The 25,669-nt window shown below is 50.2% G+C and overlaps 1 protein-coding gene across 4 annotated transcripts in view; it reads left to right on the top strand.

Moving 5' to 3' along the window:
* Window positions 1–25,669, top strand: part of VASP (vasodilator stimulated phosphoprotein) — a 46,310-nt gene that overhangs the window by 6,000 nt on the left and 14,641 nt on the right. The window contains exons 1-4 of one of the 4 annotated variants that reach the window (XM_082231209.1): window positions 5,083–5,159; window positions 5,822–5,872; window positions 7,185–7,238; window positions 7,563–7,637. The exons of 1 other annotated variant lie outside the window; for it this stretch is intronic. In XM_082231209.1, the coding sequence (XP_082087335.1) occupies window positions 5,143–5,159; window positions 5,822–5,872; window positions 7,185–7,238; window positions 7,563–7,637 (197 nt within the window). In that variant the 5' untranslated portion in view covers window positions 5,083–5,142. Of the gene's footprint in view, window positions 1–5,082; window positions 5,160–5,821; window positions 5,873–7,184; window positions 7,239–7,562; window positions 7,638–25,669 lie in introns of those variants that run through there. 2 more of the 4 variants (XM_082231208.1, XM_082231207.1) reach the window with 2 other exon arrangements.

Below are 25,669 nucleotides of genomic sequence, written 5' to 3'. Positions count from 1 at the left end.
GAACTGTCAGTCTTGCAAACTTCTGGGCAGGAACTTGATTTCACAGAGAAGTTGCGTGATGTGGAATGGTTTCAGATCTGCGTTCGTTGACTCTCGGGTATATACTGAGAAATCTTTTGACGATTACATTTATATATTCCACCCTCCCCTGCCTCTTTCCTTTAAGGTGGTGTCCTCCTCACTTAGTCCTCACAACGACCCTGCGGAGTAGGCTGGGCTGAGAGTCTGTGACTGAACCAAAGTCACACACTCAGCTGAGTGGGGATTCGAACCCAGCTCCCATCAGTGGCTCTCGACCTCCATCCTTGCGGTTAGCACAGGGGAGGGAGGTTTTTATTCCTTTCTCAGCAGACGAGATTATCGAGGTTGTTCGCAGCACGTCAGCAATTAGAGTTTCCTGGCACAGATGACCTTGCATTTTGGGGGTGGACTGTGGACTAGAGGATCCTCGAGTTCCTTTCGGCTCTGCAGTTCCAGGACCTCATCAAATCCACCTTCTCCCCTCTTCTAACAAAACCACAAAAGGCCCTTTTGTCCCTCTCATTTGCAAAGCCTTTATTTTGCATTTCGCAAGGTGCAAAAGAGCCTTGCAGGAATCCTGACTCCCAGAGCTCTCAGCCACCCCTTGAGTTTTCTGGTGGGTCTGGGTCATGGCAGTGGGGGGGGGGGGGCGGGCGGCGTTGCTGCACTTGCAGCTGTGCAGAAACAACCCCCACCTTCCCGACCCCTTGAAAACCCACAGCTTTCCTCGCTTCCACGTCCAGGGACCACGTCAGCACTGAAAGCTGTGGGTAGGAGAAGCCGATTTCAGCAGCCGGCCAGGGTTTTATTTGCGTCTTCATGCAGCGCCGAGTGGTTAGAGCTGTGGGGGGAGGCCTGAGAAGTTTCAGCAGCTGCAGCAACTGGTGATTTTATTTTCTCTCCCCACACCCACCCAAATGTCTGCTACTTGGGGTCTCTTTCTGGTATCTTTCAACAGCTGAGAGGCTTCCAGCTGTCCGGGAGTGAAGGGGGCGTTATGTTGCATGCCCCCCCCCCGAAAACCCTCCCTCAGCCACTTTGGGGAACGAAGATGTTTAGAAACATGGAACTGTAGAGCTGGGGTCCCCCCAAGGTCATCTAGTCCAACCCCCCTGCTCAGCCGGTTACTAAGCTCAAAGTTTTGCATTGCAAGGACTGAATTGTTGAAGTCTAATGTGAAGGACTTGGACAGATGCTTTTCCTAAACCCTGCCTCATTTAATCCCCCACAGCAACCCTGTGAAGTAGACCAGGCCGATAGGAAGTTGGGTAGTACTTAATAATAATAATAATAAAAAATTTTATTATTTATACCCCCTGGTCTCCCCAGCCACTCTGGGCGGCTTCCAACACAATATTAAAATACAGTAATGCACCAAACATTAACAGCTTCCCTAAACAGGGCTGCCTTCAGTTGTCTTTTAAAAGTAAAATAGTTGTTTTTCTCTTTGACGTCTGGTGGGAGGGCGTTGCACAGGGCGGGTGCCACCACCGAGAAGGACCTCTGCCTGGCTCCCTGTAACTTGGCTTCTCGCAGGGAGGGAACCGCCAGAAGGCCCTCAGCGCTGGACCTCAGTGTCTGGGCTGAACGATGGGGGTGGAGACGCTCCTTCAGGTCTACTGGGCCCTTGAGGCCGTTTAGGGCTTTCAAGGTCAGCACCAACACTTTGAATTGTGCTCGGAAACACACTGGGAGCCAACGCAGATCTCTCAGGACCGGTGTTATGTGGTCTCGGTGGCCGCTCCGAGTCCCCAGTCTAGCTGCCGCATTCTGGATTAGTTGTAGTTTCTGGGTCACCTTCAAAGGTAGCCCCACATAGAGCGTGTTGCAGTAGTCCAGTAGCCCTCAGAGTCTCTTCCAATTCTATGATGTTATGACTGGTTTCCAAAGTTGCGCCCAGTGAGTGTCATGGATGTGTAGGGGATGGGATTTGAACCTTGGTCTCTCCCAGGTCCTAGTTGGATGCTCTAACCACTACACCAGGCTGGCATTTGGCCTTGCAAGGTTTCTGACCCAAAAGGCAGCAGCATTTTTCACAAAAAAGGTAAAGGACCCCTGACCGCTAAGTCCTGTCGCGAACGACTCTGGGGTTGCAGCACTCATCTTGCTCTATAGGCCGAGGGAGCCGGCGTACAGCTTCCGGGTCATGTGGCCAGCAGGACTAAGCCGTTTCTGGCGAACCAGAGCAGCGCACGGAAACGCCCTTTACCTTCCCGCCGGAGTGGTACCTATTAATCTACTTGCACTTTGACGTGCTTTCAAACTGCTAGGTGGGCAGGAGCAGGGACCGAGCAACGGGAGCTCACCCCGTCGCGGGGATTCGAACCGCCGACCTTCTGATCGGCAAGCCCTAGGCTCTGTGGTTAGATCACAGTGCCAACCGCATTTTCATTTTTTCACTTTAACAAGGAACAAAAAAACCTGTCTATGTGCTCACGTGTGTGTGTGCCTGCCATGTCTCGTTTGAGATCCAGCCTTTCCCCCTTTCTGCCTTAACTTTCCCAATCTGTAAAATGGGCGACCCAGGCAAGAATCTAGAGAGACCCCTGAGCTTTGCAGTTACTTGACTGAGTTGCTTATTAGTACTGACTGTGGGTCTGAGATGTTGCAGGCGATTTAATTAGTCCTGGCTGATTACCTAAAGAGCAGGAAGCAGCCTGACCACCCATTTCCCTTTTCCACTGTGTACATGGACTGACTGGGAAGAGGAAGTTAACCCTTGGGCTCCCAGGGAGTTGTGGAAGGCAATCTGGTGCCCTCCGATCTTGTTGGACTACAACTCCCATCATCCCTGGCTGGCACAGAACTTTTTTTTGGGGGGGGGGTTGAGAGCACCAGGTGGGTTCACACATATACCCAGTGAGATGCCAACTAAAGCCAAGCCTTTCAAAAGGCAAATTCACGCAATCGTAGAATTGGGAGGGTCCCCCCGAAGGTCATCCAGCCCAACCCGCTGCAAGGCAGGAATCGCAGCTGACGACTCCTCAACTGCTCCTCCTCCTGGTGGCGCAGCAAGAAAACGGCTAGCACGTTTGCGAAGCTAAGCAGGGTCCGCTTGGGTTTCAAATTGGATGGGGGACCGTGCATTACCGGGGGTTGGACTAGATGCCCTTTGGGATCCCTTCTGCCACCTTCCTCTTTTTAAAGGCTGCTTAGCCTTAACCACTGAAATGAGTGCATTGGTAATACTTTGAATTCCTCCTAGAAAACGTTCCATTTCACCTCCAGGAGAAAGCTTCTCCATTGTTTGGGGTGGAAAGGGAAGAGGCAGCTTCCGAAATGAACTTTTGGTGAAATAATTTTTTAACATATAAATTCCAACAATCATTTAACATAACTTCTTATCTTATACAATATTTTAGACTTCCATCAACAACCTCTGAAGATTTTCCGTTCTTTACCACTTGTTCTGCATTTCTTAATTTCTCTATTACTTTTAATTGCCCTTAACTAATAATTCTTTTCAAAGTCTTCCTTGCAATATTTCGCAAAGTCCTCCTTGCAGAAGTTCTTGCCGTCCTACAAGCGTAATCTGTTCGTCACAATTGCTCTTACAATAGTTCAAATATTTACTCCAGTCCTCTAAGAATCTCTGATCCCGCAAGTTTCGAATCCTTCCTCTTAATTTATCTAATTCTGCAGAGTCTGTTAATTTCATTTGCCATTCTTCTTTGGCAATTCTTCTTGCTTCCATTTTTGTGCCAATCGTATTCTTGCTGCTGTTGTTGCGTATAAAAACAATTTCTAGTCCTGTCTGTTAATATCCTCTCCTACAATGCCAAGTAAAAATGCTTCTGGTGAGAGAGGGAGAGAGAGAGAGAGAGAGAGAGAGAGAGAGAGAGAGAGAGATTAGAGAAATTCATGGCAGTGGTTTGGTCCATCAGCCAGGAACAAAGACCCTGAATTGACTGATAATGGAGCCTCCATGTTCAGAGAGTGTCTACCTCTAAATTTGATGTACTGGGGATGGAGGACAGAAGTAGCAGGAGTGTGTTTGTGTGTGTGTGCTCTGCTTGGGAGCTTCCAGAACAGGGGTCTGCAACCCGCGGCTCCGGAGCCGCATGTGGCTCTTTTACATCTTTGCTGCGGCTCCGGAGCGGATACTAGCGAGGGGAGGAGGCGCATTGTGCGCCCCGACACTCCTCACTGTGGCGGGCGCTGTACTGGCTGTGACGTCGCATGGGGGCGGTGCGTGCGTTAGTCATGCACCGTCCCGACGTCACCTTCCCGCCCGCTGTCAGATCGTGGCTCCGGAGATATATTTGTTTTAAATGTCGCAATGGTTTTGCGGCTCCCAGTTGTTGTTTTTTCTTTGGAAACGGGTCCAAGTGGCTCTTTTTGTCTTAAAGGTTGCAGGCCCCTGTTCCAGAAGCACCTTGGCTGTCCTCTGTCGGAAGCAGGATCCTGGGGCGTTCTTTCCTGATGCAGCTGCGCCGTTCATAGGGGACCTGGGAGGTTAAGATTCGGCATTTAAAAGCATGACTTCATTTTGCTCTGGAAGCAGCTTCATGTGCTGGGTTGCTAAGCCCCATTTTCCTCATTCCTCCGATGACTAAGTGCTGCCAGCCCCAAACACTAGGGATGAGCCGGCCAGAACAGCGAGCCCCAGGACGCCTTGTTCTGCAAGCTAAGGGCCAGGGTGTTGCCCCGCCACAGGACAAAGAAAGGACTTCTGCCGCCGTCGCAAAGAGTTAACCTGTGGAACTCACTGCCACGGGAGGCTGGGGTGGGTGGTGGCCACCAACCTCGGACTGGGCATATTCAATGGCTACTATCCATGCCCGGATTGCATGTTTCCCGTGGGAATCTTCTTACGTTCTTGTGGAACCTCCAGCTCCAGTGGCAGTCTATCTATATTCCTAGGTTCTTTGGGGTATTTGGCCACTGTGAGGCTTGGCTAGATAGGCCCAATGGCCTAATCCTGAGCTGTCTCAACCGCCTGGCCTCACCCCAAGTCTCTGGGCCCCCCAGCGCCGGAATCCTCTTGGGGGGTCGCAGGTTCCGGGCGCCAGCTGCATTGTGACGCGGCCCTGAGTTCCGATTGGCACGTCTTCCGGGCTGGTGGGAGAGACAGAGACCTGCACCCGGGCCGGGCGCGGCGGGGGCACCACGTCGGACATCATGGGCCGCTTTGGAAGGTTGTTTCACGCCGCCGCCCCCGGATTGGGCCCTCTGCTCTGCTGGCCTCCTGGGTGTAGGGGAGCAAGCAAGGGTCGGATTCTGCCCTTTGGAAGTGCCGCCATGCTCTCCCTGCCCCCCCCCCCCGCTAAACATGAAACTGCGACATGGACTGCAGCCCCTTCTCTCCCCCCCCCCTATATTGCGCCCACCCCCATGACCAGCTGTCCCTTTTCCCTCTCCTCCACCTTCTCATCCAAGGTCAGCCCTGATATTCTGTCCGTTCTGGTGTTTTTTTTGGGGGGGGTGTTCCTTGCCCTCCCACCAAAGAGTCCTAAGTCTTGCTGGCCCCCCCTTTCCCAAATTGTCCTGAGCTGGAAAAGGCCGGAAAAGCTGCGCGCCTTTCAGGAAGTGACTCAGCCGTCTCAAATACAAGGCTGCTCAGGGGATTAGGAGAGTTTTTTTGGGGGGGGGACAAGCCTCTGGAACACCCCCCCAGTTCACCTCCTTACTGATGCTCTTCAGGGGCGAGCACAGGCAAGATCTAGACTCATCCTATCCCCTTAGCCCCAAGGCCTGGCTTTTGGCTGCTCCCAGCACTTTGCGGGGGGGGGGGTCGCCTTGCTTCCCCCTCCGTTCGCCATAGGCGACCTGAGTGGTGTGTTTTTTTGCTCTCTGGCAGATCTCTGGCTCCGGATCCGCCCAAAGTGGAGAAGCATGGCACAACGCTCAGGTGTGGATGGATTGGGCCTGTGTGGGGTACATGTAGCCCCCCCCAAAAAAAGCTTCCTTATCCTGGGGTGCCCACCCTTATCTCACAAAACCTGCAGGGGCCTTTGAGAAGTGGTACCCAAGAACCTTGTGTTTCCTAGGGAATGGAAGCAATCTCCCCGCCCCCCCCCAAAAAAAAAATATTGGAAGTTTTGGATCTGCCCCTGGCTGGAACCTGAAAATTGCCCCCCCCCCCCATTTGACTCTTAGGAATAGTTTTATTTTATTTTTCCCCCCAAATTTTTTATTAAGTTTTTCACAATTATAATAAATATAACATAGAAAAAAAGAAAGCGCACAAGAGAAAACACATTACAATACTAAAAAAAAAGAAAAGCAAGAAAAATTTAAACACCTATCACTTGAAAAAGTCAATTGTTAATTGACTTCCTCGATTCCTTCTCTTCTGAATTTCATTGTATCTCCGTAGTGGTTAAGAGCGGTGGTCTCGTAATCTGGGGAACCGGGTTCGATTCCCCGCTCCTCCACATGCAGCTGCTGGGTGACCTTGGGCCAGTCACACTTTTCTGAAGTCTCTCAGCCCCACTCACCGCACAGAGTGTTTGTTGTGGGGGAGGAAGGGAAAGGAGAATGTTAGCCGCTTTGAGACTCCTGAAGGGGAGTGAAAGGCGGGATATCAAATCCAAACTCTTCTTCTTCTTCTTCTCTCCAATATCATTCTTCCACTAAAATTATTTCCAACAATTAACCATCTTCTTCTCTTTCCTTAATATTCGAAATCCAACTTACTTACAATTGAATCTTATTTTAATCTTTGGCCTGTTTGGTCCTTTTCAAGTGACTTCTAATTATTTATATTGCAATATTTAGCTAAATAGTCCTTAAATTGCTTCCCGTCTTCTTTCTGGTCGCGGATTCTTCCAGTCAGGTCGGCTAGCTCCAAAAAGTCCAACATTTCCACCTGCCATTCTTCCACCACTGGAATTTCCTGGGAATTCCAATTTTTAGCGAACGGCAGTCTTGCCGCTGTGGCGGCATACAAAATAGTCTTTTTTTGGGCAATTCCATTCCTATTATTCCAAGTAGAAAGGCCTCTGGTTTCTGACTCTTAGGAATGGTTTTAAACACCCCCCCACACTCCTTTCCAGACTGATCCCTGGAATTTGGGGTACTTTCTGGCTTCCGTTGGGAGACCTTGGCTTCGGGTGGTGGCGATTTCCCCACCAATGGAGGTTTTCCACCAGGGGTTGGGATGGATGACCTCTGAGGTTCCCTCCCACGATTCTGTGACCTTTGACTTTCTCCATTTCCAGCAAGGCTCCCGACCCCCCCAAGGCCAAAGACCAACACCATTCGACGCAACTCAAGTGCGGATGAGTATTTGGGTCAGGGTGGGGGGCAGGGAGTTTGCAACGGCAGGGCGCAGAGTGGGGCTGGTTTGCCCCACACTTCTGCCCTTTGCAAGATGCATTTTTGGGGTGGGGTGGGGGGCAAAGCTATTTAATTTTTCTCCTGGACCTGCAATTGCAGGCCTGGAAACATCGTCCTTCTGCGGCCGCCTTATGCATCGTCCCAAAAAGCCTTGTTGGGAAGGGGCTGAGGACCACCCTCAAACCCCCCCTCTCCTGGGGGGTCTCCCTAGGCTTCTAGCCCCCCCCCCCCGAGACCAGGAATATGCTTCCCTTTGGCAGGATCACGCTGGGGAAGAAACCTCCCGCCCCGGAACCCGCTAAGAAAGTCGAAGTGAAACAGGCAGAGAAACCAAGGTGCGACTGAAATTTTTTTTGGGGGGGGTGCGACACTACAGATGCTCTTCTGAGCTGTAGGAAAGGGCTTTGAATTTCAGGATAAGGGAATCTCCCTCCCCCCATTGGAAGGGTTGAGAGCTCCCTGCTCCCCTTTGCCACCCTCTGCTAATTTTTTTTGGGGGGGGCAGCAGGAAAAAAAATTCCTGGGGTGGCACACAAGGGGCAAAGTCTTGTGTGCAACACATTAAGATTTCCGAAAGAGGAAAATCCCATATATATCAATGACAGGAGTGCACAATGGAGGGAATATCATTGTTTTTTTTGGGGGGTCACTTCTTCCCCCATCTAGGGCCGCCCTCTCCAACTGGGGGTGGGCTGACAGTTTCTTGTGCATGATCAGCGTTCAGGGAGGGGGGGGATGTTTACAAGGCTAATTCCAAACGACTTTGAACGCCGTCCAAAATGCACACACACACGCCCATTATAAATGTCTTTTTCCAGCCCCCCCCAAACCCCGAGCCGCTCTTGTCGCTCTGCAGAAAACAAAGGCTGTGCAGCTCTGCCAATTCCCACCCCCCTCCCGAAAAAACCCACCACTTTTTCTTTTTTTTAACCAAGTTGGAGAAAGTAACATGGAAAGCAATCCTGAGTCGAACTGTACCTGCTTGTCTGTTGCTCTGATCTGGACCCCCCCCTTGCCAAATTTATGTCAGCCCCCCATCACCCCCCCATCAGTTTGCAGTGCTTCCAGCTCATAAGTCTGGAATTTGGGGAGTGTGTCTGTGTTGGGATGGGGGGAGGCAAGGAAAAGTCCCTCTCTAGCAAAAAAAACAACCTCCTTTGTGAATACCTATGGGGAAGTTGGTTGCTTTGGGGAGAGAATTGAGGCGATGGATGATGTCAAGATGTTTTGAGCTGGGCTGGGGGTGCTTGTCCTAGCTTAGGCAGGGTTGCTGATGGGGGGGGCGGGAAACGGTGCAGGATGTCTCTGTGCCCCTCCCCGCCTCCAACCGCCTTGCATTCCCACATTATCCGGCCTGTCCTTCAAGTCTACCTTATATGGGCAAAGGCTGCTTTTTGCTCTCCCGCCCTCCCTCCTTCCGCCTCTTTTCCGGTTGGCCGTTCCAGGTGCCAATTCTTATTCTTTCAGTCTCTGCCAGAGTAAAGGGGGGGGGAGCAGCCTGTTTCCCGCACTGCCCCCCCTTCCACTTACCTCGCTCTGTTTTCCCAAAATAGGAAAACCGGGTGTCCTGTTTGCCCTCTGAACCTAAAAGGAGCAGTCTAATCCAACCTCCTTTTCTTACAGAGGCGAAATACCCCGTCGAACCTAGGAACGCAGATAGACTGCCCCTGGAGCTGGAGGCTCCATCAGAAGAGCTGGGCTGCTGGATCAGGACAGGGATACCAGCATCCTGTTCTCCTAGGGGCCAGGGAAAACCTGCAAGCAGCCCTTGAGGTTTCCAGGAACTGGGATTCAAAAGCCTCGCTGCCTCTACCTCTGGCATGTTTTGGTTTGGACAGCCGGGTTTGAGTTCAGCCCCCAGAGGTTACCGTATATTTCCCCCCAAAATTTTTTTTATTGATTTTCACAATATTTTAAAAAAACAAACACACAAAACAAACAGAGATCATAGCCTTATTGAAAATTACAGTTAGTAACTTTAAGTGACTTCCTCGCTTCCCCTTGGTTGAATTTCATTGCATGTCCGTTTAACGGTTTTCCAAATCCCAATTTTTATGAAATTTAACTTAAACATTAACATCCTTAAATCTTCACCTTATAGAATTAAACATATTAATTCATCACTTAACATAAATAAAGTCCTAAGCCCATTAAGTATCTGCAAGCTATTTCCAGTTAGTTTAACTTAGCAAATTTAACTAAATAATCATTAAATTTATCCCGTTCTTCCTGATACTCCTCCTCCTTCTGGTCACGGACTCTTCCGGTTAGGTCGGCTAGCTCCGAAAAATCCATCATCATCATCTGCCATTCTTCTATTGTTGGTAATTCTTGGGTTTTCCACTTTTTAGCTAACAAAATACGAGCAGCAGTTGTGGCATACAAAAATAATTTAACATCTTTCTTGGGCAATTTCCAAACCTGTTATTCCAAGAAGAAAGGCCTCTGGTTTCTTTATAAATGCATATTTCAACATTTTTTTCAATTCATTATAAATCTTTTCCCAGAAGCTTTTCACCCTGGGACAGGAGCCACCAGAGGTTATAGCTGCTTGGGGAGGTGGCCTTGGCATGGGGGTTTGTGCCCAGGTTGCAGCGCTCTCACTTGGCCCCCGCTGGCCTGGCATTTGCAGTTCCCGGGCCATTTCTCTGGGTAGGACACTTGCTGGCACGATCTCCAAGATACAGGGTTGGGAGTGTCCTTCACCTGTAACCCTGGAGAGCTGTTGGTCAGAGGAGACAACCCTGAACTGAACTTGGTGTCAGGCAGCGTCCTTTACGCCCAGACCCTGCTGGGCAGCTGTACAGTGGTGCCCTGCAAGACGAACGCCTCGCGAGACGAAAAACTCGCAAAACGAAAGGTTTTTTCGTTTTTGAGTTGCTTCGCAAGATGAATTTCCCTATGGGCTTGCTTCGCAAAACGAAGCTTGCCCCGCAAGCTCCGGGAATAGCGGGGAAGCGCAGTGCATCTTCCCCGCTGTCCCCGGACCTCTTTTGAAGCAAGGGGCGGCGGGGAGAAGATCGCTTCTCCCCGTTGCCTGCCCCGCAAGCTCCGGGGACAGAGGGGAAAGTGCAGCGCCTTCCCCTCTCTCCCCGGACCCCTTTTGAACCAAGGGGCGGCAAGGGGGAGAAGCGATCTTCTCCCCTCCGCCCCTTGCTTCAAAAGAGGGGACAGAGCGGCGCTTCCCCTCTGTCCCCGGACGGTCTCCATAGGAACGCATTGATTGATTTTCAATGCATTCCTATTGGAAACCGTGCTTTGCAAGACGAAAAACTCGCAAGAAGAAAAAACTTGCGGAACGAATTAATTTCGTCTTGCGAGGCACCACTGTATTGGAGTGCAGAAGGCTTGCTTGCAGCCTCCCCTCACACTAGGCATCACAATTACCTTTTGAAGCGCTGGGCTTATCTTGATAAGACCCTGCACCCACCCCTCTTTGCCCTGGAGGGGTCTGTAAGAAGAAGCTAAGGTGTCTCTTTACGTAGAGGGGAAACTGAGGCAGAAGGAAGCAAGGGAACTACTTGAGCCGGCTTGCAAGTAGCAAGACTCTGGAGTCGTGTTTGCAGGTCTTCCTCTTTCTCTCGCCCCCCCCCCCCACGAGGTTATGAAAGGGAAGGTGGTTTATTTATGCTGTAATTTTTGTGTCTTGGGATACTTGGCCAAGCAAGTTCCACGTTTCACAAAACCTTCCTCTCGCAGGAAAATGTTCCTCCATTTGTGAGCTGGAGAGAGAGAGAAAGAGAGAGAGAGACCTTTGCTCTGGGGCCTGCAGCCTGACCCCAGAATGCAAACAAACGTTTTGCAAAGGAAAAAATGCGACGGCTGGGGAGAGAGAGAGGACGGGATAGAGAGAAAATGTTGCAGCGGTTTCAAAGCAACATCCAATTAGATGCGTCTCAAAGGATTCTGGGTATTGCTGAGCCAAGGTTCCCCAAGCCGTTTCTGAGAAACATTGGCCGTTGCAAAAATGTGTGTGTGTGTGTGTGTCTGTGAATTGGGTTTTATTTATATTTTTCGCATTTATATCGCACCCTTTTCTAAAAGGAGCTCAGGGTGGAGTACCTGATTCAGGGTGGAGTACCTGGCTTGAGAGCAGTACATGTGAAAAGGATCTAGGAGTCTTGGTTGACCACAAACTTGACCTGAGCCAACAGTGTGACGCGGCAGCTAAAAAAGCCAATGCAATTCTGGGCTGCATCAATAGGAGTATAGCATCTAGATCAAGGGAAGAAATAGTGCCACTGTATTCTTCTCTGGTCAGACCTCACCTGGAGTACTGTGTCCAGTTCTGGGCACCACAATTCAAGAAGGACACTGACAAACTGGAACGTGTCCAGAGGAGGGCAACCAAAATGGTCAAAGGCCTGGAAACGATGCCTTATGAGGAACGGCTAAGGGAGCTGGGCATGTTTAGCCTGGAGAAGAGGAGGTTAAGCGGTGATATGATAGCCATGTTCAAATATATAAAAGGATGTCACATAGAGGAGGAAGAAAGGTTGTTTTCTGCTGCTCCAGAGAAGCGGACACGGAGCAATGGATCCAAACGACAAGAAAGAAGATTCCACCTAAACATTAGGAAGAACTTCCTGACAGTAAGAGCTGTTTGACAGTGGAATTTGCTGCCAAGGAGTGTAGTGGAGTCTCCTACTTTGGAGGTCTTTAAGCAGAGGCTTGACAACCATATGTCAGGAGTGCTCTGATGGTGTTTCCTGCTTGGCAGGGGGTTGGACTCGATGGCCCTTGTGGTCTCTTCCAACTCTCTTCTCCCCCTCATTTAATCCCTGCACCAACCCTCTGAGGGAGGCAGTGACTGAACCCGCAAGCAGCATGCCTGAGTGAGGATTCGGACCCCGGTCTCTCCGAGGTCCTAGTCTGACGCATTCTAACCACTACACCGCACTGCCTCAACTTCAGACCCGCCTGGAATTTTTGGCGGGCATCGCCACCTTCCTCTTCTCTACGGAAAGGGCTGGCAGAGGCCTTGCTTGCCGTGCAGAAGGTCCCGGGTTCAATCCCTGAATGCGCCTCCTGGAGCTGCCAGCCAGTGTAGGCAGTCCTGAGCTAGGTCTGAGTCGGTAGCTTCCTGTTTAAAACAGCGCTGTGCTAAACTCCATGAGGACTGGCACCTTACTTAGACGGAGGTTGAGCACTGGCAGGCAGGAAACCCCTGGTATCCCCTGGTAATGCCCGCTGTCTGAACCTTGGGAAGCCCCTGCCGGCCAGTGCATGCAGCACTGACCTAGGCTGACCAAGTTTCCTCCAGCTTCCTCTGCACCTAGATATATGCCCATCTCGAACGACGCACCCATCCACCTGCCCGCGGGTGGCATTGCAGGGACCCAGTTTCTCCCTTGCGGATGCCGGCTCTGGCTGGCAGCAGCTGCAGAGCCACACCTCGGGGCTTCTCCGGCCTTGCGCAACCCTCCTCTGGGCGGTTTGGATCTTTGCCTTCTCTCTTAAAAGCGAGGTAGTCTCGGAAGTGTACCTTGCGTCACTGCGGCCGTGGCGAGATTGTGAAGGGACCTGTGGCTTGCGAGAGCCGGACGTGAGGTGGAGGCGCATGATGGGCTGAAGTTGTTGCTCAACAGAACCTGGGAGGGAGGAGGATGAGGTGGATCGGGCCCCTCTCCACCCCCACCCCCCGTTGCTCTCGGCTTGAAACCAGAAGGACGTTGCCTGCCTGTGATTCATTTATTGCTGATTTATCCCCCCTTTTTCTCCCAGGAGCTCCAGGGGGTGCAAAGCGCTCTCCCTACTCCCTGTTTCATCTTCACAACAACTCAGCGAGGTAGGGCTTAGGCTGAGAGGCAGTGGCTGGCCCCAAGGTCTCCCAGGGAGGATTTGAACTCGGGTGTCTCCTAACAAGGTTGCAGGTTTGATCCCCGTATAGGACGGCTGCATGTGTCCTCCACTGCAGAGAGTCAGGTTCCCTTCCAACTCTGTGATTCTGTGCTAATAATAATAATAATAATAATAATAATAATAATAATAATAATAATTTATGTATACCCCGCCCATCTGGCTGTGTTTCCCCAGCCACTCTGGGCGGCTTCCAACAAAACACTAAAATACAATAACCTCTTAAACATTCAAAGCTTCCCTGAACAGGGCTGCCTTCAGATGTCTTCTAAAAGTCTGGTAGTTGTTTTTCTCTTTGACATCTGGTGGGAGGGCGTTCCACAGGGCGGGCGCCACCACCGAGAGGGCCCTAAAAAAACTCATTAAAAAGCTAAAGGTACCCCCCCGATTGTTAAGTTCAGTCGCAAACGACTCTGGGGTTGTGGTGCTCATCTCGCTTTATTGGCCGAGAGAGCCGGTGTTTGTCCACAGACAGTTTTTCCGGGTCATGTGGCCAGCAGGACTAAGCTGCTTCTGGCAAACCAGAGCATTGCACGGAAACGCCGTTTACCTTCCCGCCCGAGTGGTACCTATTTATCTACTTGCACTTGGACGTGCTTTCGAACTGCTAGGTTGGCAGGAGCAGGGACAGAGCAACGGGAGCTCACCCTGTCACGGGGATTCGAACCGCCAACCTTCTGATCAGCAAGTCCTAGGCTCTGTGGTTTACACAACAGCACCACCTGCATCAAACTCCTAGTCCTCATTTAATCCCCACAACAGCCCTGAGAGGTAGGTTACGCTGAGAGGCAGTGGCTGCCCCTCAACGTCAGCCGGTGAGCTTCATGGCCGAGTGGAGGATTCGAACCCTGGGCTCCCAGGTCCTAGCCTAACACTCTAACCATTGCACCACACTGCCTCTCGGTGTAGGCAGGTGTTGCCCTCACTCCGCCCAGCTGAGCGCATCCTTTATCTGCAAAGATTAAAGGAAACCTGCCTAAGACCCTTGCACGTACGGGATCGCCTCTCCCGGTCTGCCCCACGGAGGACCTTAAGGTCCATAAATAGCAACACCCTAGAGGTCCCGGGCCCTAAGGAAATCAGATTACCCTCAACCAGAGCCAGGGCCTTTTCAGTGATGGCTCCAGCCTGATGGAACGCTCTGTCTCATGAGACCAGGGCCCTGCAGGATCTGATTTCTGTCTGCAAGGCCTGTAAGACAGAGTTGTTCCGCCTGGCCTTTGGCTTGGAATCAACTTGATCCCCTCCCTCTCTTTCCTTTTCCCTTTCTCCTTCTGTGATGGAACTCCTGTTTGGGGACTTCCCTGGCTTTTTTTCTGGCCCACCTAGGACCAGTCTGGATAGTTGGCCTTGGTGAAAACTTGACGTTTTCATCCCCCCAAAAAGTTTTTGATTTGAGTTTCTACTGAAAGGAGGCTGCATTTTAATCTTGTTTTTAAGTTGTATTTTAATCAATTGTTTTTATACCTGGCGTTAGCCGCCCCGAGCCCGGTCTTGGCTGGGGAGGGCGGGGTATAAATAAAATTTATTATTATTATTATTATTATTATTATTATTATTATTATTATTATTATTATTTTATGCACACACTCTCTTTCCTAAGCTGCACTCCTGCCTGTCTCCCTTGCCATGTTGGCATTGCAGCGCCGCCTCCCCAGCCCTGCTTAGGTCTAAAGTACTTGTTGCAAAGTCTCCTCTGAGTTCGCCTTCCAAGAAAGGACCTCCTTCAGTTTCCTTGAGCCGATTTGTTCTGGTCTTCGCCAGTTGCAGGCTGCCTGTTTTCTCCCTGCCTCTCGCCCGCTCCCCATTCCTGCTCCCGCAGAGTCGGGGCTGTGCCACAACTCGCCTGCAGCCCAGAGGCAGGAATCGTGGCCCAGGCCTGGCGCTGCCTGTTTGGATTAAGGGAGCGGCTGCCGTTTCCGCTTCACCCTTTGGTGCCCGGAGGGAGGCTGCGCTGCGGGGGGAACCCGGCGTTTGTGTGTGCAAGGCCTTCTGTGTTTGGCAGTGCAGAGGGCAGGAACCTGAAAGGCCATAGTAATAATAATAATAATAATTATTATTATTATTATTATTATTATTATTATTATTATTATTATTGTTGTTGTTGTTGTTGTTGTTGTTGCTGCGTTCCAAAGGAAGGATCCCAGGATCCAGGGCTTCCAAAACTTGGGTCTCCAGCTCCTATTGGACTACAACTCCCATCACCCCTAGCTAGCAGGACCAGTGGTCAGGGATGATGAGGATGGAACAGTGAGGGGGGAAACGTATTTGATCTCCTGCTAAATTTGCCCGTTTGCCGTCTGACGAAGAAATGACCAGTCCATTAATTTTAATGGTAGGTTTATTGTAGCTGTGAGAGACAGAATAATAACAGGAAAACCCCCAGAAACCCAGAAGACAAAAATCTTAGAGATTGATGTGCATATCAACCTTGGGCATAGAGGTTTCCTCTTGTGTGTGTGTGTGGTTTTTGATGTTGTTTAGTGGTGTCTGCCTCTTCGTGACCCCCTGGACCAGAGCATGCCAGGTACTCCTGTCTTCCACTGCCTCACGCAGTTTGCTCAAACTCATGCTGGTAGCTTCGAGAACACTGTCCCACCATCTCGTCCTCTGTCATCCCCTTCTCCTTGTGCCCTCCATCTTTCCCAACATCAGGGTCTTTTCCAGGGAGTCTTCTCTTCTCCTGAGGTGGCCAAAGTCTTGGAGCCTCAGCTTCAGGATCTGTCCTTCCAGGGAGCACTCAGGGCTGATTTCCTTCAGAATGGAGAGGTTTGATCTTCTTGCAGTCCATGGGACTCTCAAGAGTCTCCTCCAGCACCAGAATTCAAAAGCATCCATTCTCCGGCCATCAGCCTTCTTTATGGTCCATCTCTCACTTCCATACATCACTACTGGGAAAACCATACAATAATAACAATAAATTTTATTTATACCCCGCCCTCCCAGCCAAGACCGGGCTCAGGGCAGCTAACAACCAATAATAAAAACAAGTTGATTGAAATACAACTTAAAAAAGAAGAATAAATACAACATTAACACATTAGGATGCAGCCTCTACACAGGAGGAGAAAGGAAAGAGGGGGAGGGGATCAAGTTGATTCCAAGCCAAAGGCCAGGTGGAACAACTCTGTCTTACAGGCCTTGCGGAAAGAAATCAGATCCTGCAGGGCCCTGGTCTCATGCGACAGAGTGTTCCACCAGGCCGGGGCCAGTGTTGAAAAGGCTCTGGCTCTGGTTGAAGCTAACCTGACTTCCTTAGGGCCCGGGACCTCTAGGGTGTTGCTATTTATGGACCTTAAGGTCCTCTTGTGGGGCATATCGGGAGAGGCGGTCCCGAACGAATGAGGGTCCTAGACCGTGAAGGGCTTTAAAGGTCAAAACCAGCACCTTAAATCTGAGTAGGTAAGAGCGGGGGGCTTGACCAGGCTGCTTGGGAGTGCCCAGACCTAACGGGCAAAAATCTCCCCTCTTTTGCTAGATGAGAGGGCTATCGATGGACGTTGGCTATGCTTGTGAATTTCCACGTACATCTGCTTGGTTGTGAGAAGAGGAGACCAGGCCATTATTGGCCGGATCCGACACTCAGACTCTTTTTGGCATGTGCATGTGTGCGCGCGCACAAACAGTGTGGTTTTCAGGTTGTTTCTATGTCCCAGATCTTGGTCAACCTCTCTCCCCCATTCTATCAGCTCCTTCTATACCCCCCTTCCTTGTGCATGAAGACCCCAGACAGTAAAAGACACGTGCGTGCACATGCACGCACACACACACACACACACACACACACACACACACAGAGTCCTTGCCAGCCTGGCTGCTTTTCCTGTTCTGCCAGTTGCCACAATTCTCTGAGCACCCTTGTGCTAAGAGAGGAAGCTGGAGGAGAAGAACTCACCTGACAGCTTTGTGTGCATGGGGGGGGGGTATGATTGGTTGCAGAGAAGAGATGGCCGTGGAAATCGGCTGGGGCGCATGGTGATCTGCTTGCCCAGGGGCCTCGAGTCCCGTGCGGACCTTGCCACCGGCTTCCTATAGAGTTACTTCTCTTTCCCACCTGCCTGCCCAAGGTTCTAGTCCTCAGCATTCTGCATGGAAACATTCCACAAAGATGCCCCTCCATTTTCCAAGCACAACCCCTTTCTTTCTTTCCTCCCCCCCCCCACCCCATGGTGGACTGGCAGCCCTGTACTACTTAAGCGGATTAAATTGCAAACACCTTTCTTCTTTTTTGATTTGCATAATTCAGCCCAGCCTTGGAATTTGGGCTTCCTGGTTGCAGATAAGCTCATATTTTGCATCTGCGGTGCAGAACCCTGCAGTTGTATGTTAAACACGTCCCCATGTGGCCTGCCCTCCCGCTTGCCCTCATACATTTAATAATAATAATAATAATAATTTATTAATTTTCCCCTCCCATCTGGCTGGGTTTCCCCAGCCACTCTGGGTGGCTTCCTACAAAACACTAAAATACAATGGCCTATTAAACATTAAAAGATTCCCTAAACAGGGCTGCCTTCAGATGTCTTCTAATAGTCTGGTAGTTGTTCTTCTCTTTGACATCTGATGGGAGGGCGTTCCACAGGGCGGGTGCCACCACCGAGAAGGCCCTCTGCCTGGTTCCCTGTAACTTGGCTTCTCGCAGCGAGGGAACCTCCAGAAGGCCCTCGGAGCTGGACCTCAGTGTCCAGGTAGAATGATGGGAGTGGAGATGCTCCTTCAGGTATCCCGGGCCGAGGCCGTTTAGGGCTTTCAAGGTCAGCACCAACACTTTGAATTGTGCTTGGAAATGTACTGGGAGCCACTGTAGGTCTTTCAAGACTGGTGTTACGTGGTCTTGGCGGCCGCTCCCAGTCACCAGTCTAGCTGCCGCATTCTGAATTAGTTGTAGTTTCCGAGTCACCTTCAAAGGTAGCCCCCACGTAGAGCGCATTGCAGTAGTCCAAGCGGGAGATAACCAGAGCATGCACCACTCTGGCCAGACAGTCCGCTGGCAGAGAGGGTCTCAACCTGCGTACCAGATGGAGCTGATAAATCTTTTAATGTTGATTTAGCGGTGCCTTAGGACAGCTAACCCTTTCTGCAACACTTTAACTCTGCAAAGTATATTTTGTGAGCCGCTGCATTTCCTCTGAGCAGTGGCCATTTTACAGAGTGGGGAACTGAGGCAGAGAGAAAGAGAGAGAGACTTCTCCATAGCCAGGCGTCGTAACCTGTGCAGAGATGGAGTGTGTGTGCACATGGGAATGTTTCAGGTCATACGGATCCAGTTCTCTATCCATTGAGGCTTCATGTCTGCACACGCTATTCCCCTCCCCCCCCCGGCCCCTGGAGTCTCTGCAAGATCAGGAGAGTTCAGCAGCCCAGTTTGGAGCGTCTGCTTGGCCAGAATTTCTGCACATGGTGGTTTCGACAAGCCTTTTCTCAGCTTCCTCTTGCAGAACCCCCCGGGTTAAGCGATAGCTGTGCGGTTGCCACACAGGGGTCAGGAGCTGTTGAGGCTTGCGACAGCAGGTGGGGGGGGCAGGGTGACTCCATTCCCCTGAGCCGCATGTGGGTTTTCCCCAGAATATATTTCTGCACCCATTCCGCTGCGTGAAGTTCAACTGGTGGGAAGTGTCATTAAGGATAAAGCAATCAAGTCTATGGAGGCAGTGAGAGATTTTACTTTCTTGGGCTCCATGATCACTGCAATGGGGACAGCAGTCACGAAATTGAAAGACGCCTGCTTCTTGGGAGAAAAGCAGTGACAAACCTAGACAGCATCTTAAAAAGCAGAGACATCACCTTGCTGGCAAAGGTCCGTATAGTTAAAGCTCTGGCTTTCCCAGTAGTGATGTATGGAAGTGAGAGCTGGACCATAAAGAAGGCTGATCGCCGAAGAATGGATGCTTTTGAATTCTGGTGCTGGAGGAGACTCTGGAGAGTCCCATGGACTGCAAGAAGATCAAACCTCTCCATTCTTCAGGAAATCAGCCCTGAGCGCTCACTGGAAGGACAGATCCTGAAGCTGAAGCTCCAAGACTTTGGCCACCTCATGAGAAGAGAAGACTCCCTGGAAAAGACCCTGATGTTGGGAAAGATGGAGGGCACAAGGAGAAGGGGACGACAGAGGACGAGATGGTGGGACATTGTTCTCGAAGCTACCAGCATGAGTTTGACCAAACTGCGGGAGGCAGTGGAAGACAGGAGGGCCTGGCGTGCTCTGGTCCAGGGGGTCACGAAGAGGCGGACACGACTAAACAACAACAACAAAATCAAGGCTATAGAAGAACAAGCCTTGCTTGAAGCAAAGGCAGCATGCCTTCTGCAAGGACAAGTCCTGTCTCCCAAAGCTGTCAGAGTTCTTTGAGTTTAAATGAGCATATTCTGGAATAAGCCTTTAAAAAAAGTCCCATATGCTCATTGGGGGATATAGGAAGCCCAGAGCACCTGTTCCTTAGATGTCCCTTTTATGAAGAGGCACGGAGTGAGACCATTGATCCCCTGCTGGTGAGGCTCGCTGACCTCCCGGAAAAGCCAAAAATTAGACCTTTTCCTGCTAGGCAAAGATCATAAGACGACCCGGACGGTCGCCAGATTCTGTGTACAGATCTGTAGGCGCACACCATCCCTCGACTCAAACTAGTTCGTTTAAAAAATCCCCAAACTCTGTTCCATGGGGGACCCTGGATCATCTGTCTGCAGTAGCTTATCTTAAAGTTTTAAGCGTCTATACGCTTATCACATTTATAAATTTTAAATTTATTATTGTACATTGTTTTAAATGTTTGTTTTCCTTCTGTTTTTTCCAATTTTTAAATTGATTTTCCACAAAATTTTTAAACACATAAACAAACAAACATAAATCCTAACCTTATTAAGACTAAACTTTTTAACATTGTTAAGTGACTTCCTCGTATCCCCCTGGTTGAATTTCAGTGTGTATCACTTTAACGGTTTTCCAAAACCAGTATTTTTATAAAATTAACTTAAGCATGTAACATCTTTCTTTCTTTCCAATTTAGCATTAAACATTAATTCATCACATTACATATTTCAATCCTAAGCCTATCTGGTATTTGCAAGCTTTTCCATTTAATTCAACTTGACATATTTAACTAAATAGTCTTTAAATTTCGACCATTCTTCCTGGTACTCCTCCTCCTTCTGGTCACAGACTTCCAGTCAGGTCAGCTAGCTCCGAAAAATCCATCATCTTGTTTGTTATCCTTCTGGGATTGTACCCCCAAGTGTGTTTTATAAGCTGCTCTCCGACCGTAATAATGTATTTATTTATTTTAAAAACACAAGCATGTAGGCAGAAGTGACTTTAGGGTCCTTGAACTCTCAAATAGGTTCTTGACAAAATGCCTCGCCGACGATTCCTGAGTTCTGTTGTGCATCAGGAACCGGTTAAGTAGCAGGAAGCGATAAACGGACAGCGTGGTGTAGTGGTGTAGTGGTGTAGTGGTTAAGAGTGATTGACTCGTAATCTGGGGAACTGGGTTCGCTTCCCCGCTCCTCCACCTGCAGCTGCTGGGTGACCTTGGGCCAGTCACACTTCTGTGAAGTCTCTCAGCCCCACTCACCTCACAGAGTGTTTGTTGTGGGGGAGGAAGGGAAAGGAGAATGTTAGCCGCTTTGAGATTCCTTAGGGTAGTGATAAAGCGGGATATCAAATCCAAACTCTTCTTCTTCTTCTTCTTCTTCTCCAACGGGGGAGAAGTAGAAAGGGGAAACCTTTTCTCTCCGCACCCCCCCCCAAAGGTCAGAATTGGGTCCTGTTCTTTTTAACCCATTCATAAACCATCTAGAGTTAGGAGTGAGCTGGCCAAGTTTGCTAATCATACAGTGGTGCCCCGCAAGACGAATGCCTCGCAAGACGGAAAAATCGCTAGACGAAAGATTTTTGCGTTTTGGAGGTGCTTCGCAAAATGAATCTCCTATGGGCTTGCTTCGCAAGACGAAAATGTCTTGCGAGTTCCTGCGGTTTTTTCCCCCTTCCCCCCCTTTTACTAAGCCGCTTATCAGCTGATCCTAAAAGCCGCTAATAGCGCTAATCCGTCAATGGGCTTGCTTCGCAAGATGAAAAAACCGCTAAACGAAGAGAATCACAGAACGGATTCTTTTCGTCTTGCGAGGCACCACTGTACTAAAATGGTTCGGGGTCGTTAGAACAAAAAGAGATTGTTATGAGTTCTGAAAGGACCTCTCCAAACTAAGTTAATGGGTGGTAAGGCGGCAATTGCAATTCGTTGTAAACCAGGGTAAAATGAGGCATGTCAGGCAAAAAAACTCACACCTATGCTCACAGGGTCTGAACTGGCAGGGACTGACCAAGAATGAGACCTTGGGGTCGTAAGTAGACAAAGACGTCAAGTATGTGTTAGCTGTGAAAAAAAGGCAAATTCCATGCTAGGAATGATGATGATGATGATAATAAAAAATTATAATTAATAATTTATTTATACCCCGCCCATCTGGCTGGGCTTCCCCAGCCACTCTGGGCGGCTTCCAACCAAATATTAAAATACAGTAATGCCTCAAACATTAAAAGCTTCCCTAAACAGGTCTGCCTTCAGATGTCTTCTAAAAGTCTGGTAGTTGTTTATCTCTTTGACATCTGGTGGGAGGGCGTTCCACAGGGCGGGTGCCACCACCAAGAAGGCCCTCTGCCTGGTTCCCTGTAACCTGGCTTCTCGCAGTGAGGGAACCGCCAGAAGGCCCTCGGAGCTGGACCTCAGTGTCTGGGCAGAACGATGGGGGTGGAGATGCTCCTTCAGGTATACTGAGCCTTTGAGGCCTTTTAGGGCTTGAAAGGTCAGCACCAACACTTTGAATTGTGCTCAGAAATGTACTGGGAGCCAATGGAGGTCTTTCAAGACTGGTGTTATGTGGTCTCGGTGGCCGTTCCCAGTCACCAGTCTAGCTGCCGCGTTCTGGATTATTTGTAGTTTCCGGGTCACCTTCAAAGGTAGCCCCATGTAGAGCGCATTGCAGTAGTCCAAGCGGGAGATAAACAGATAATTGGATAAATCAGAAATAGGTTCAAAATAAAACTCATAGAATGCCGTCGTGCAAATCTGTGATCTGGTTGCGTTTGGGACACTGTGTGTTGTTCTGGTTGCCTTAACTCAGAAAAGACAGAAAAGAGTTTGGAAAAGGTACAGAAAACCGCATCTGAGATGATCAAGGGGAGGGACTCTCCTATGAATAAAAGGTTGCAGTGTTTGGGACCTCTGAGTTTAGGAGAAAGTTGTGTAAGTGGCAACATGATAGTTTATAAAATTATTCATGGCATGGAGAAAGCAGCGTCAGGAAAATTTTGTCTCCCTCTCTCACCGCCCTGGAACTAACGGGTGTCTGAGGAGGGAGCCAAATGTTGGAAGATTCGGTACTGATAAAAGGAAGGACTTCTTCACACAGCGCAGAGTTAGCCTGTGGAACTCCCTCCCTCATGAGGCAGGGATGGCCACCAACTTACCGTATTTTTCGTCCCATAGGGCGCTCCGGCCCATAGGACACACCCAGTTTTTTGGGGGGGAATAAAGGGGGAAAAATTCCTTTATTTACCCCCCAAAACCAGGTCGTGGAATCCAAACCAGGTCGGGGAACAGTGGGATGGCAGCGCTCCGCCTCCCCGCTGTCCCCCAAGCTTGTGGGGCTGGCGCTGGGGAGAAGCGCGCGTCTCCCCAGCGCCAGCCTCCAAACCAGATCGGGGAACAGCGGGATGGCAGCGCTGCGCCTCCCCGCTGTCCCCCGAGCTTGTGGGCTGCAGGCTGCTGCCCGCAAGCCTTGTGAGCCCGCGGGAACTCCTGCCGGGCTTGCAAGGCTTGCAGAGAGCTGCGCGAAGCCCGGAGAGCGAGAGGGGTCGGTGCGCACCGACCCCTCTCGCTCTCCAGGCTTCAGCGAAAGCCTGCATTCGCCCCATTGGACACACACACATTTCCCCTTCATTTTTGGAGGGGGAAAAGTGCGTCCTATAGGGCGAAAAATAAAAGAGGATGAGAAAAATTCATTGCTATCGGTGGCTACTAGCCAAAATGGGTGTGGTGTTGTTGATTTCCCCAAAGGTACCTGATTTTCACTAAGCTGAAGGCCGGAAGCTGGGTTAAACCAGGATTGAGGGATTTTTGTGGCTTTTCCAGGTAGCATTGGACTACAACTCCCATAATCCCTGGCAGCCAGCTGTGGCAGAGGAGTACGGCTTCCCTCATCCCTCCCAGCGTATTTATTTATCACCAGTTTACCCTCTAAGATGTTCAGGGTGGTTTGGCCTCGCTCCTTCCCCACTTTATCCCTCGCAACAACAGCCCTGTGAGGTGGTTTAGGATGAAAGAGAATGTGATTGGCCCAGCCAAAGAACTTAATTGCAGAATAGGTGGTTTAAACCGTAGGCCGCCTTTCTCAAAGTCCCCAAACCTATTTTACAAGTCTCCAGATCTTATCCTTGGTCAGGCGTTTGTAAGTGCCTGGAGCCGGTTGGGGGATGGATGGTGGCTAACAGATTGAGGTTGAATCCTGACAAGACAGAAGTACTGTTTTGGGGGGACAGGGGGGCGGGCAGGTGTGGGGGATTCCCTGGTCCTGAATGGGGTAACTGTGCCCCTGAAGGACCAGGTGTGCAGCCTGGGAGTCATTCTGGACTCACAGCTGTCCATGGAGGCGCGGGTTAATTCTGTGTCCAGGGCAGCTGTCTGCCAGCTCCATCTGGAACGCAGGATGAGACCCTCCCTGCCGGAAGACTGTCTCGCCAGAGTGGTGCATGCTCTGGTTATCTCCCGCTTGGACTACTGCAATGCGCTCTGTGTGGGGCTCCCTTTGAAGGTGACCCGGAAACTGCAATTAATCCAGAATGCGGCAGCTAGACTGGTGCCTGGGAGCAGCCGCCGAGACCACATAACAGCTGTCCTGAGAGATCTGCGTTGGCTCCCAGTATGTTTCTGAGCACAATTCAAAGTGTTGGTGCTGACCTTTAAAGCCCTAAACGGCCTCGGTCCTGTATACCTGAAGGACACTGAGTTCCAGCACCGAGGGCCTTCTGGCGGTTCCCTCATTGCGAGAAGTGAGGTTACAGGGAAGCAGGCAGAGGGCCTTCTGGGTGGTGGCGCCCGCCCTGTGGAACGCCCTCCCTTCAGATGTGAAGGAAATAAGTAGCTATCCTATCTTTAAAAGACATCTGAAGGCAGCCCTGTTCAGGGAAGTTTTTAATATTTAACGCTGTATTGTTTTTAATACTTGATTGGGAGCCGCCCAGAGTGGCTGGGGAAACTCAGCCAGATTGGCGGGGTATAAATAATAATAAAAATTATTATTATTATTGGTTCCCATTTCCCCGTTGGGTATATATACATATTTAGCTGACTCTCAGCCATCTGGCCGCGCCTGTCCTGTTGCATCTTGCCTTGAGCAGGCAGCCGTTCAACAGGGGCAGCTGTCCGTGGCAAAGTGAGCTGTACCTGTTGGATTTCTGCCCGGCCCTCGGTGCTGTTAAAGCAGGAGAGCTGGGGGGAGCAGAGGAGGCTGGAGACAAGAGGAAGAAGCCCAGAGGCTCCAGTGGCAAGCACGTGCCTTTGCCCCCCCCTCCCCGCCACTGGCCCCTGAGGACCCATATAAGGCCGGACCTCTGGGGAATCCAGGCAGAAGGGGCTGCGGAAACTCTTTCCCCTGCCAACAGTACATTTCTCCTGCCTCTTGTTTGGGGCTTCTGTGACTTGATGCTTTCCAGAACTTTCCATCCACACCGATGGAGGCCATGTGTCAGGTCTCGCTGTGTTTGTGACAGGCCTCACAAGGCATGCTTCTGAATTCCGTGGAAAAAAATTTTGCAGCATCTCAGCTGGGGTTGCCAACTTTTTTTCTTGCTCCTGCTCCTCTGCCTTTAACTGCAGCCATGCACATCAATTGCGAGTGGTTTTTTTTTAGGGGGAAGTTTAAATTTTCCAGCAAAGGTATGCTTCTTCAATAGACAGGGGAGAGCATCACTTGCCCCCCCTTTTTTGGCATGTTAGGATGCAGAGGAGCAAGGCTAGTTTTTTAAATAAAAAGGTGGCAACCCTGATGGCTGTCGGGTCAAAAAGTTGGAGTCCACAAATTGAGAGCAATTTCTTAAGGAACGTGCCCTTTTCTGAGTCCCCTGCTCTCCAGTTACAGAACCCATTTCCGAGTGATATCAGGCAGCCCTCATCTCTGGTGTCTGTGAAATGGGCCTTAAGAACTCATTTATTTATGCATTTGGGGGGCAGTTTTGTCATAAAAGCAATACAGAAAGCTTTTAAATAAATAAGCATTGCAGTATAACATTGCAGTCCTCAGACTGTCAACTTCTCTCTTTTAAAACTGAGCACAGAGAAGAATAGGGTTCTGTTCATATTTGCATAATGGAGAAATGCAATTTGCTTAATGCCATCGGAACAGCTCCGTACTCTTCCTTGGGTAGTGTTTTCTTCAGATGGGAATGGGGTGTTTTCTACCTGCTTTTTACCAGCTACTATTCTAAATTTGACTGTATTGAAAGAAGTTCGGGGCT

This window comes from Podarcis vaucheri, assembly GCF_965113315.1.
Source record: "Podarcis vaucheri genome assembly, chromosome: 7".
Taxonomy (NCBI): domain Eukaryota; kingdom Metazoa; phylum Chordata; class Lepidosauria; order Squamata; family Lacertidae; genus Podarcis; species Podarcis vaucheri.
Note: the sequence above shows the minus strand (reverse complement) of the source record. Positions and strands in the feature narration are given on the sequence as shown.